At 45.3% G+C, this 12,962-nt stretch overlaps 1 protein-coding gene across 2 annotated transcripts in view; it reads left to right on the forward strand.

Annotated features, from left to right (window-relative positions):
• Positions 1-12,757, forward strand: part of PDE4B (phosphodiesterase 4B) — a 549,688-nt gene extending 536,931 nt beyond the window's left edge. For both annotated transcript variants that reach the window (XM_075557209.1, XM_075557214.1), the window contains 8 exons: positions 500-678; positions 1,877-1,975; positions 2,115-2,279; positions 3,514-3,613; positions 5,670-5,824; positions 5,940-6,062; positions 6,778-6,960; positions 10,440-12,757. In XM_075557209.1, coding sequence (XP_075413324.1) covers positions 500-678; positions 1,877-1,975; positions 2,115-2,279; positions 3,514-3,613; positions 5,670-5,824; positions 5,940-6,062; positions 6,778-6,960; positions 10,440-10,805 — 1,370 coding nt within the window. In that variant the 3' untranslated portion in view covers positions 10,806-12,757. The remainder of the gene's footprint in view (positions 1-499; positions 679-1,876; positions 1,976-2,114; positions 2,280-3,513; positions 3,614-5,669; positions 5,825-5,939; positions 6,063-6,777; positions 6,961-10,439) is intronic.
• The last annotated feature ends 205 nt before the right edge of the window (positions 12,758-12,962 follow it).

The following is a 12,962-nucleotide window of genomic DNA, read 5'->3' on the forward strand; positions in this document are numbered from 1 at the left end:
CCTAGGATATGGAGGAATTCAAGTCAAGTGAAACCAACTAATGTCATTTGGATTTTTCAAATTAAAAAGCAGGTATACGTATCGTACATCAATTTAGTAAATTACAAAACCTGTTTTATTGATTTGTTTTTGACCACATGGACCTTCCTAATTATACACATACATATGTAATTCACTTTAATAAAATCTACATATCATTATTGACGGCGCCACCGCAAGTGCACAAGGAGAATTTTCTCATATCCTGAAAGCAGAATAATTGGGCTTGAGTTCTACCTCTGCCGCTTCTTGGATGCTTAGCTTGTGTGAGCCTCATTTTGTTTAGCAATGTGAGAGGGCGATGAATCATCATCTCTCCCCCACGGGATTGTGAAATAATGCCCTGAACATGCCGTGTAAGATGCAACATGCATTTATGATGCTCAGAATTTGTTTTCCATATTGCTGTACTCTGACTTGCAAGCCGATGTTGAAATGCACACCGCCTTGTCTATTGCAGACAAGCAGAACGATGTGGAGATCCCATCTCCCACCCAGAAAGACAGAGAGAAAAAGAAAAAGCAGCAGCTCATGACACAAATAAGCGGAGTGAAGAAACTGATGCACAGCTCAAGCTTGAACAACACGAGCATCTCCCGCTTTGGAGTCAACACGGAAAACGAAGACCATCTGGCCAAGGTGTGTATGGCGTGAGGGTGGGACACGGCGTGAGGGTGGGACACGCCGCTCGCTGCCATGCAGAGAGAGGTGCAGACACTGCCTTTTAGAAAATAGTGAGGATGGCCTTTGCTTTATCGTTCCATCTTCTTTGATAAGGAAATGGATGTGGCTCCTTTGCCCGTTGCTGGAGCACCCACCTGCAGGCTCGTCTACTCTGCCATAGGGCCATTTTTGGAGCTGAATTGTGTGTCCCTCACTAAATGACAAATCCTCATTAATGGAGAAATCTGCCGAAGGGACACAGAGAGAACCAACCCCAAGGGAGGCCAGGAAATATATGTCAAGGGTCAGGGGAGCAGTCTGGACAAATTAGAGGCTAACAAAGAAATGATTTTAAAAAATGGACAGTTATAACTCTCACGTCCCAGTCACAGCAGTGACGGAGAGACTAGAAAGGATTTACACATCTACGAAGAGGCTGTAAAAGATAACTGCATAAATCCTTTCCTCCTTGTGAGATTATGAAATGAGCCAAATGTGAGCAAATGAGCATTGACTGAGGCTGCTGAAAGCTATCACCTGAGCCAGGTGACTAAAACTGGCCCAAAGCTCTGAAATGATCCTGGAACTCTTAGGCCAGGCCATGATTAATAATGGAGTCAATTGCTCCTAGAGTCATGTAAACTTGAAATAATTCCACAAATAATGTTCTTTCTAGGGGCCCTAAGCTAAGATGCACGGCTAATGTAGTTAGGGCCTTTTGCATTTAAAGGTTATGCACCTCACCTGATGTACACTTGTATGTACATTCTGGCAGCAGAGCTGCCCTAACCTGGCCCAATGAGAATCAGCGAAGGGCAGAGGCATTTCCTTGGTTACTAATGAGCCAGGGACCAGCAAGAAGGGTCAGCAAATGGAACTAGAGTGACCTCTACCCACTTGCAGCTACCTTTGAAAGCAACATTGGTTGGAGGCGGGCATATGGCAAATATATGCCCAAAACTAAAATTTTAAAAAGAAGTACATTGTTCTTTTCTCTGACAAAACATACAGAAACAAGTGGCCAGCAGCAAAGAGACAATCTCCTTCCTAGGCCATTTCAAGTTCAGGTTCTCTACCAAATGGAGAGACTTAGTCAGCCATGGGTCAGCAAAAAAAAAAGAAGGTGTGCTGACAAAACCCTTCTGATCCCGAATTTCCCTAACTTTGGTTGCAGGAGCTAGAGGATCTGAACAAATGGGGCCTGAACATCTTTAATGTGGCCGGATACTCACACAACAGGCCCCTGACGTGCATCATGTACGCCATCTTCCAGGTGAGTCAGCAAGAACAAAACTTGGTTACCCAATTGGCTGGCTCCTTGTGACTTTTTAAATTCTAGCTTATTTTCTGATTTGACCGTACTCTGTCGCAGAACACGCACTTAGGATGTTCTGATCTATTTTCCTACACAGGAACGAGACCTCTTAAAGACATTCAAAATCTCATCCGACACCTTTGTAACCTATATGATGACGTTAGAAGACCATTACCATTCCGACGTGGCATACCACAACAGCCTGCATGCTGCTGATGTAGCCCAGTCGACCCACGTTCTTCTCTCCACGCCAGCACTAGATGTGAGTGCTTATGCTTCGCTTCCACACCCGACACTCTTCTTTTAAAAAATGCCCTGCAATATGTAATGCAGTCGTAGATCATGTCATTAAGTGACTTCATACCAGGATGGGTAGGAATGCGTTTTGTTATATATACCAAAGGCCCACTGCCATTTGATTCTGCCTCACAAGGACCATATAGGATGGAGTGTAGCTCCCTATAGGATTTCCAAGGCTATACATTTTTAGGGGGAGCAGACCACCACATTTTCCCTTGTGAAATGGCTGGTGAGCTCAAATTGGAATATTTTCGAGGAAAAGAAATCCCCAAACACTTGAGGAAGTGAGATCGAGTGAAGGGACTCCATGCCCCAAAGGAAGGAAATAGCATGGTGTTGATGCTTTGCAGAAATATTCCACAGCATGTCAACACGGCCCCTCCATCCTGCACTGCTGTGTCTCGACCAGGAAGTCTCTGCGTGTGTGCACAGGTGTGGAGAAGGGAACCAGCTGTGAATCCCTGAGTCTTTAGATTGGTCTGCAGGGGGAGGAGAGGTGGACCCTGAGATGACATTTGAAGAATCAGTGAATCAAGAGAATGGGGAGACTTTTCCCCTCAGCCTAGAAAGCGGCAAGGATCCATGCTTAAGTACATAACTAGTTTTAAGTCACCGGGTCTGGCATGAAGGAGCTGAGCAGGACTGTTAGTTTTCACTCGTAGAATTATCCTCCAATATTGCCATAGGTAGGAGGCATTTAAGGACTATTGATGGACAGATGCATGAATCTATGAAAGCTTCTGACCACAGTATGAATTTCCTTTCAGGAAATAATTCATGGCTTCAAATCTGTAATGTGATCATTGTTCTCTGAGTCACTCATCTTTATGAAGTGTGAACGCTGTCGTGTCTCAGAGCACAGCCCGTCGGGCTTGCTTCTTAGACTTACGGTAGCATTTCTATGAGAAGCAGACATTAAGTATTCACATAAACCATGGACATGGGGCTAATGTCTTCCCAGGCCTTGTCCTGCAGACTTGATTTGGGAATAAGTTCTGAATATCATTCTCTCTCACATCAGAGACCTATGATAAAGGACAATGATGACATTTTAATTAAATTGACCTATCCTGGCTTTGCATACATTAACAAATCCTCTTCCAACAAGAATTACGTGGGATCTTTTCAAATAAAACCAGCTAAAAACAGGTCCATGAATCAAATGAGTTGTTGAATGCATTTATTTTGCTCCTCAGGCCGTCTTCACCGATTTGGAAATCCTGGCCGCCATTTTTGCAGCTGCCATTCATGATGTTGATCATCCTGGTGTCTCCAATCAGTTCCTCATCAACACGAGTGAGTTCACCGCTAGAATAGCCATTTGCAACGCTGTGTGATTCATTGCTTATTTTCCCCCCCTCTTAATGTTTTCATTATGGATAATAACAAGAGTAATGATGATGTAATCCTTCCATTCCACACAAAGTGGTCAAACCTTTTCTGGATGCTGTAGCCAATCTGGCAACACAAGTTTTGAACCGCATGGAGAAGTTGGAGGGTTTGGAAAATACGATTATGTGAGGAAAGAGTAAGAGATGTGGAGTGATCCCAAAAGGACAGGGAAGATTTGAAGAAAATGGTTTTCAGTAGTGTGCAAGGGCTCACGCAGGGGTCACTGTAGCCCTTTCTGCTGAGAAAGCGCATCAGAAATTGGTTCAGAAAATGGGAATCTTTAAACAAAAATAAAATTCAAAGAGAGCTCTGGAATAGGTTTCCAAAATTCAAAAGCAAAGCACATTAGAGCCCCACACATCTCTCTTCAAACTGGGAAACTTTGATTATGGATTGTTGATGGCAGGGAGGACGGCTTCCATGACAGTCAGGATTGGGATTCCAACTTAGGATGCTAGACTGCTCAGATCTTGTGTGTCAAGTTGAAAATGTCTGGTTTCCATACTAATGCAAATTCATTCATTATATCAGTCATGCACTGTCTCTAAGTGATGACAATCTATGTACTTTTTTCCCCCTGAAAAAATGTGTTATTCCCTTGTGATCGTGATTAAAATCAAGTGCTGATGGTTTTATAGAAATCATATTTGAGCTACTTCGTGTTGCAAAAGAATGCGTGTCATGTTTTATTATCAGAACATCTTAGTGATCTAGATTTTTTGTACAGTTGTTTTATTTTGTTTTGCACGTTCTTCTACTGAAAGAACACAAACTTCGAGCAGCTCGTTTCTTGTAGGAGTTCTATCAGCTGGTGTCAGGCTGCTGCTGTGAATCCAATCATAAACAGGCTAGGTCATATTTCTGGTACAGCCACCTGCAACACTGCCCCGTGGAAAGCTGCCGTGCAGCGCTGAGCCCTGGACTACAGGGTGCACAGGGCAAGGGTGCCCGGGTGCCTCAATAGGCCCCACCACGCCCTTTCTGAGGGTGCACTGCAAAGCACATGGTTGACAATATGGTCCTTTAGTGACAACATCTGCTTTGAGTAACATGTTACCGGCCGTGGTCTTTTATCCTTGCTAACTACAAAAGGTGGCTTTATGAACTTGCTCGTGTTCTCAAGGACAGATGAAAGTTCCAACAGAATAAGTCTGCCGTGTTTCTTTGCGCAAAGCAAAGGCGATGGTGTAGTCCCCGCTCCCGGGTATTGTGCTCCGGGAAGGTAGGGCCATTTGGAACCTGACAAGCGTTCTGAACTTGGGGAAACCTTTGAGGCCCCTAAGAGTCCTAAGGTCGGGCCAGTTCTGAATGCCATTGAGGTTAACCCTCCCTTCCTTCTATAAGCCAATCCATAAAAGAGCAGATACTTTGGCATCAGGATGACCCCAAACGTGATAACCATTTAATAACCATTTTTATAGGAAGCTCCAGAAAGTTGCACAATTGGAAGAAAGTGCCGTTTTATATCAACACCACTATTTTCTTTGAAAATTCCCTAAATTCCAATAATTGAGGTTGATGAGCATATTTTTTAAAAGTGAATATCATTTTAAAATCTTGATCAATTTGATAATGTCAGAGGCACTTTTTATTTTGTTCTTTTCAAAATCACAGAGTGTAGAAAGGCATAAAGGAAACGAGAGCGTTGGATAAAAAGAGAAGTCAGCTGCTGGGAAATTGCTTCACCGAGTGCCATAGGCTACATCTGAAATGGAGATGGAGAGGAGAGAACTTTAACATACAGTGCATTCGAATTCAAAAGCAAGCACGACTCTCTACTAGAAGGGCCTTTTCTTTCAAAGATATCTACTTCCCTGGGTGAGGGGAGAGTGCCAGGGCAAAATGGGCAATGGGTCACTGTTCTTGGAATCATTAGGAAGGAACTGGAGCCAATTGAGGTGATGCCAGCATGAGAATCTTCCCCTTTTTAATGTAAGCCATCATCCCTCTTGTTCATCAGATTCAGAACTTGCACTGATGTATAATGATGAATCTGTCTTGGAAAACCATCACCTTGCTGTGGGTTTCAAACTACTGCAAGAGGAACACTGTGACATCTTTCAGAATCTGACCAAGAAGCAGCGTCAGACCCTAAGGAAAATGGTGATCGACATGGTAAGATCCCAGCTTCTCACTGTTCCTCACTCGTGTTATCCGGCCCGGGAGGAGACGCTCCATTCTGTCTAATAGACTGAGCTTATTAAGAGTTTTTGTCTTCTTTGTTTCCAAGGTGTTAGCCACCGATATGTCCAAGCATATGAGCCTGCTGGCAGATCTGAAGACGATGGTAGAAACAAAGAAAGTTACAAGTTCAGGCGTTCTGCTCCTGGATAACTATACTGACCGGATACAGGTATTTGACACAAGCCTTTGGGTTTACTCAGGGTCAAACCAAACCAGACAACAATTACAGAAGAAAATAAACAGGGCGTTTTAGTCGTATGACCTAGGTTATGGCCACAAGCTTATTTTAAGAACAAACTATAGTTTGGGACTTATTTTAAGAACAAACTAAAGATAAGGGACATTCAAATTTATTCCATAATTTATGAAGAAAACCCTACCCTATTCCTAGAATTACTCCATTCTAAAAATAGATATCAAAAAATATTTGTAATAAGGCATACGTGACTGCTGGACACAAAGCTCATGTTTGGACACAATCCCATTGATTTGACGTTCATAGGCTTGTTTTGGTTGGACAAATTGCTATCAGCTGGTCTCTTCTTTCCACCAGTGGAAAATATGGACACATCTACTTTGAGTGATTCTTTCAATTCTTTCCAAACTGAGGGGAAGAAACGACAGCAGCCTGGACTTTTAACGTCCCTTCCAGTTTTTAAATTCAGCAACTAATGTTCTAAGAAGACACACATGTGGCTCTTTGGGACCTGTAGTGGTAAATGAGACACTCTAGCCAGCCCCGTTGTCACACTGCATCACCATAATTATATTGCAACTAAAATGTTCCTGGGTTTGGTACCAAATGTACTAGGACAAGAAGGAGGAAATGTTCTGGTAGTATTTGCACCTCGTTTTATGGAATTTTAAAATGTTGGTACTTCCAGGTCCTTCGCAACATGGTCCACTGTGCAGACCTGAGCAACCCCACCAAGTCCCTGGAATTGTATCGACAGTGGACAGACCGCATCATGGAGGAGTTTTTCCAGCAAGGAGACAAAGAGCGAGAGAGGGGAATGGAGATCAGCCCAATGTGTGATAAGCACACTGCCTCTGTGGAAAAATCCCAGGTAGCTAATGTGAAGTTTTCATATTGCGTGAGCTGAGCTTCTTGGAATTGATTTGATGACAGTGGGTTTTGGGGAAGGAGATAGGTTTGTGCTGTTTGAAGAATGGGCATTTTAAATATTATGTATACGATTAAAATAGGTATAACTTTATCTTACAAGGAAGAAACTGCCCATGGAGTTCCAATGTACTCATGAGTAATTAGTCCTTTCCATTCCTTCCATTTCCCAGGGCAAGGTAAAACAGTATTCAGAAACACGTCATTTGGGGACTGTGTATTCCCCCAAAAGTTTAGCTACTTGCCTGTGATCTTGGGAATTCCACTCATCCAACTGAATACTGCCACTTCCTCCATCCTTTTTCAAATCAGTTTTCTATAGCAATCCGGCTCCTCACCCTGACATTTGAATTGCGGTGTTGAAGGAGAATCTTGAAAGAACCATGGACTGCTAAAAAGGCCAACAGAACTTTATTCAAAAAAGCAAGACCCAAGCGCTCCTTGGAGGCAAGGAGAGCAAGACTTCGTCATACATACTTTAGGCATCTTGTCAGGAGAGACCAGTCCCTGGTGCAGGACATCGTATTTGTCAAAGTAGAGGGCTGGCCTAAAAAGAAAGAGACCCTCCACCAGGTGGACTGACCCAGAGGCTGCAGCACTGGGCTCCGGCACAGGAGAGTGGTGAGGATGGTGCAGGAGCGTGCAGTGTTCCCTTCTGTGGCTCAGAGGGTCGCTGTGTGTCCGAGCCCACACACCCTTCATTCCAGGAGCCATTTTTTGGCCCATTGCTCCATAGGGAAGCAGACCATGGCCACCACCAGAAACCGTACAACTTAAGCTCCTAATGATGTCCCTGTCTATGACTGCTTCGACCCCTCTGAAGCCAGGTTGGCATTCTTGAGTGATTTGGCAGCTCTTAATCCCCTTTCTACTGAGTCCTGGGGCTGATCCGCTGAAGGCAGGGAGAGCAGATGCCAATAAGTACGTTTTCAGCAGAAGAATAGGTCAGCCTCCTCGCCACGGCTTCACAGTCAGCTGGATTCGCACACTTTTTAGAACAGCAAACACCCTGAGCCAGATGAGAGGGACTGAGAATGGATTGATAGCCTGTTCAAAGTCTTTATCACAATAATTGGGGAGTCTCTTTTATTGGCATTTATTTTCTTCCCCCACCACCAGGAAATCCCACTCTTAAACATCAGTGTTTGGTTCCTTTACGATTAATACTCTGTTGCTCTTTTGAGACGCAATTAAATCAGGTTAAAACCCTTGACGATGCTCTGAAATCTGCTAAGCTATAGAAATGCATAAGAGCATAAAGGTCATCAAGGTCAATTCAAGCATCCCCAAAGCTATGATTGGAACAAACTAAATAAATAAATGGGGCAACACCTTTATTGATTATTTATTAATAATCCACAAAATATAAAACTCAAACCAAGCTCGCGGCCATCGGGCGACGGTGGCTTGCCGATATGTAGATGCTCTGTGTGGTGTCTCCCTCCTCGCCACACGCTATCTTCTTCAGACCTCAAACCAGCTGCACAAGATCGGCTATGCACGTAGTGTTCCTCTGGTCTGGTAGATAAAGGAGCGGTTCTCTTTTCCCCTTTGCCCGCTCCTCCCTCTCCCTCTCCTGCACTGGGGATGGTTTCCTTGCTGCTGTACAGGGGCTGTTCCTTCCAGTATCTTTGTCAAAACAGCTTTCTGGAACATTGATTAGCCTTTCTTCTGAGCCCTTGACTAGGCGCCTTTTGATTTGGTGGTAGACCTCCCTCAACTTAAAAAAATCAGCAAATGGGGTCCACCTCACAAATAAGTGCCAAGTGTTTCTTAACTGATGCAAAACAAGGCAAGACAGGAAATGACCTCACCATGTCCATTTCATTCCGTTTGCTCCATTCGTGGGAGTGTGCTATTCCCAGGCTACCAGAAAACGCCTTTGAAATCACCTGGGAAAGCCACTAAACATGAATAAGTAAGTTGAAGGGAGATAGAAGGAGTGTGTGTGAGCAAGAGAGAAACCGAGGGGCCATCCCCAGCCACGCTCCTGTACCAGCACAGATCACAGACCGACGCCCGGACTTTGATGGGAAATTTGTTCATGAAGCACCAGAGAGAAGATAAATATGTATTTAGTCGCAGGTGACAAGGCTTGTTTCCCTGGGGTTGTGATTCTTTGGCTGGATTAAATAGCCGGCCAAGGACCAGGATGACAACACAAGTCCTGGGAGCCAGTAAATTGCTCTTGTCCCCCCCCCCCCCCATGTACTCCCCTGATCTCTCTGGCTCCTCTAACCAGGACAGGGGAATTCCATTCCCTCATTCAACTGGCTCCTATTCTTTCTCTCTACCTGCCCGGGCCCCCAGGGTTTCCTGTTTGTCAGACAATGCGGAGGTCAGCAGAAGGCCAAACGCGACCTCATGCAGGATGCAGAGCCCCTGCCTAAGTCATCACAAAGCTACACGCCTCATTTATTCACAGGAGCGGCAGCAACCAGAACTGCTTAATTGTTTTTACTTTTCCCTTCGTTATCCTGCTGGGATGACAGTGTGCGTGAGCTGTGGACCCAAAACAATGGGAGACATGTCCACAGAGGGAGTATTTGTTTGTTTAAGGACTTCCAGTGTGTTTTGGTGTTTTGCCAAAACCTGACTACAAGCCACAAGCATCACCGGGAGCTTGAGAAATGCCAGAGTAGTCAGGGCCTGACTGCCCTCGTTCCTTCTGGAGCAGAAGCGTATTGAAAAGATGGCAGGGAAAGCAGGTTGAGTTAGAACATGTTAGGCCTGGGGCTTCCTTCAAAGGGTGACTTACAGACTCCAAGGACTGACCAAGTCCCTCCCAGCCAGAGCGACTTCTTACTTGGCGCACGGGAAAGGGAAACGAGTCCGTTGTAGGGAGAGGAATCGGGCTTTGGAGTCCGCTTTGATCCAGGCTTCACTATTTCCCAGCTGTGCCGCCTGGAACAAGATGAGTCCTGCTCTCCTTCTTTGTAAAGGACAGATTGTTATTGTGCCGTTGAGGCCGAGCCCAGGGACCACAGAGGGAAACCCCGCGTGCTCAGCACCATCCTAGCCCTCCTGCTGCTTGAGTCCATCGTGGCAGCCACTGGCGCAGGCGTCTCCCTGAAGGACTCCCCATTGTTTGCACACCCTCCATAGGGCCCCAGCTGGCGCCTTTCCCTCTTGGTGACATGTCCGAAGGAGGGGAGAAGCCATGCCACCTTGGTTTTTAAGGAACGTTCCCAAGAGAGAGTGATGGGTGGTGGAGAGCGATCCGTACTTTGCAGGATTAAGAGTGCTCAGGCATGCTTTGCGCCCAGTGCAGGGCCTCTGGCATAGCAGATGCTTGAGTAAGGGAATCCGTTCCTATTGATTGCTCGAGTACTATCATCACTCTTTCTTTGCCAGAAACCAGGAGAGAGGACTCAGTTGCCACGGGCATCCCAATCATAGATGTACCGCCTTCTTGTTTTTCAGGTCGGCTTCATTGACTACATCGTGCACCCACTGTGGGAGACCTGGGCGGATCTGGTACAGCCTGATGCCCAGGACATTCTGGATACGTTAGAGGATAATAGAAACTGGTATCAGAGCATGATACCTCAGAGCCCCTCCCCACCGCTGGACGAGCAGAACAGAGACTGCCAGGGGCTGATGGAAAAGTTCCAGTTTGAACTGACCCTTGAAGAAGAGGACCCCGAAGGGCATGAAAAGGTGGGAGAGGGCCGCAACTATTTCAGCAGCACAAAGACGCTTTGTGTGATCGATCCGGAAAGCAGGGATCCGCTGGGAGAGACTGACGTGGACGTTGCAACAGAAGACAAGTCTCCGATTGACACATAATCTCCGTGTGTGTCTGTGTGTGGAGATGGACATTCCACCTTTAACAAGCATGCCAGCTGTATGGTAGGGTCAGCCCTCCGTGGGGGCCATGACCCGCGCTGGACAAGGGCCACCAGGCCTGTCCAGTTACTTGCGTTTGGAGTCAGCGTGAAAGACCCTGACGTAGTTAGCAGCTCAGGAAACCCCATAGTTGACTTGCCTTGCTTGCAAGCTCTGTGGAGAGCTGGAGCTATGTGGTACTGGGCGCCAGTTCTGGTCGAGACTCAATGGCTTGCAGATGAAGACACCAAACGGAGAGGTTTTTCTGCACTAAGCAATGGGAACCTGTCCCCTCTAGTGACTGAACTTACTGAGAACATCACTTATAAATCTGCTCACCTGTCCCCTTGTCTGCCAACCTGTGTGCCTTTTTTGTCAAACATTTTCATGTCTCTAAAATGCCTGGTGAATGCCTAGGGTGGAGTACCAACTTCTCTAGAGAACAAAGCATTTCGACGTTGACAAAAGCGCTTTTGATTCTTTCTTTTTTGAGGGGGGTGGGGGATAGATGGCCTTCCTTCCTTCCTTCTTTCTCAGGCAATATCTCTCTTTCCTATAGTCCCTTTTACAAACGACGTCTAACCACTTCTTACCACCTTCTACTTCCTTTCCCTGTTGTCCAATCCTGCTCCACAGCTGCCCAGACCCCTGATCGCTGCCAGCCTGCTGGGACAGTATTGTTCCCTCTCTGGAGTTAACACTAGTTTTGCTGTCAACAGAACAAAATTGACCAAACTGGGGGGTAAGGAAGGGTAGTTGTGTCATTCACAGTAGCAGTGTGTAAAACTCCACTTATCCGTCAGCGTCCACCATGTTGTCTTCAGCCCTCCTTGCCTCTGGACACACTGCACGCTCCTCTGACCTGTTCTTTCCCACTTCTCTGCGCCGTGCAGCCAGTTACACCTGTTTCTGAGTAATGCTGCCGTCTTTTCCCTTGCACTGCCGTCTGCGCTCACGCCTCCATTCCTGTTTATAACGGTGTATTTATTACTGAATGTACATAATGTAATGTTTTCTAAGTTATTAATTTATATATATCCTAACATTGCCTGTCGATGGTGGTGTTACATTTGTGTAAAGAAAACTCTGCATAAGAGTTGTAACTTTTTTCTTGTGTAACATTTTGTATTGTGTATGATATGACCTGAACATCACTTATGGAAGACATACCAGCCCCTTACCAGTGAGGACATTGGGGAGCTTTCAGTCAAGGACTCTGCCCTTCTGTCTGTCTGAGTTATTCATCCTGTGTGACCCCCTTGGGACATGGTTTTGGAACAGGATTCCCACAACATGAGATTCTAAATGGTTCGTACTGAGCTTGTACTTTTGAATCATTTGATTGGGATGGGGGGCAGTGGAATGTGGTTTCCGATCACGTTCCATCCAAATATAGAGACACACGAGCTGTGTTGTCACAGGGTTTTGCTGCAATTGTGGCTTCAGCTTAGAAAGCAACACTACATTGGCTCAAAGAGGGTTCCCTCAGGGGATTCACAAACTGCTGAGTTTGAAGAGAAAGCCTATCTCACCCTTCAGCAGCAGTGGCAAGCTCCCATTGACAAAAGAAAAGAATCAAGCAATGTGAATTTTTTTTTCAGTAAAATGTGAACTGATGTAGTAAATTATGCAAATGTGAAGCTTCTTCTGATAACACTTGTTAGGCCTCTTACTGGTGTCAGTCTGTTTGTAAAATATGTTTCATGCTTTCAGTTCAGCATTGTGACTCACTAGTTACAGAAAATGGCACAAACGTGCATGACCAATGGGCTTGTATGTCTACTGAACACTGTGTCGTTTCAGGTGGACATTGTATTGTCTCCAAAAGTTTCTCACGATGTATGTTATAGTATTATTATATATTGTGCTCCAATGCATTCTTAAGAGACTTTTATATGAGGTGAATAAACAAAAGCATGGTCAGAATAGACTTTTGGCTCCATTATTTCATAGTTAGTTCGGACGTATTAAAAGCTGATATATACGTATACCTAAAGAATCCTCTTTCCTCTTACCGTGTCTCCAGAAGAATGCTAGCCACGTTGCCAGGCCAGCATCACATCTGTAGTTTCAGAATCGGTGGCCCCAAAGTCCGCTAGCTTGCAATGTTTTACTTTT

The sequence above is a fragment of the Tenrec ecaudatus genome, chromosome 1 (genome assembly GCF_050624435.1).
Source record: "Tenrec ecaudatus isolate mTenEca1 chromosome 1, mTenEca1.hap1, whole genome shotgun sequence".
NCBI lineage: Eukaryota > Metazoa > Chordata > Mammalia > Afrosoricida > Tenrecidae > Tenrec > Tenrec ecaudatus.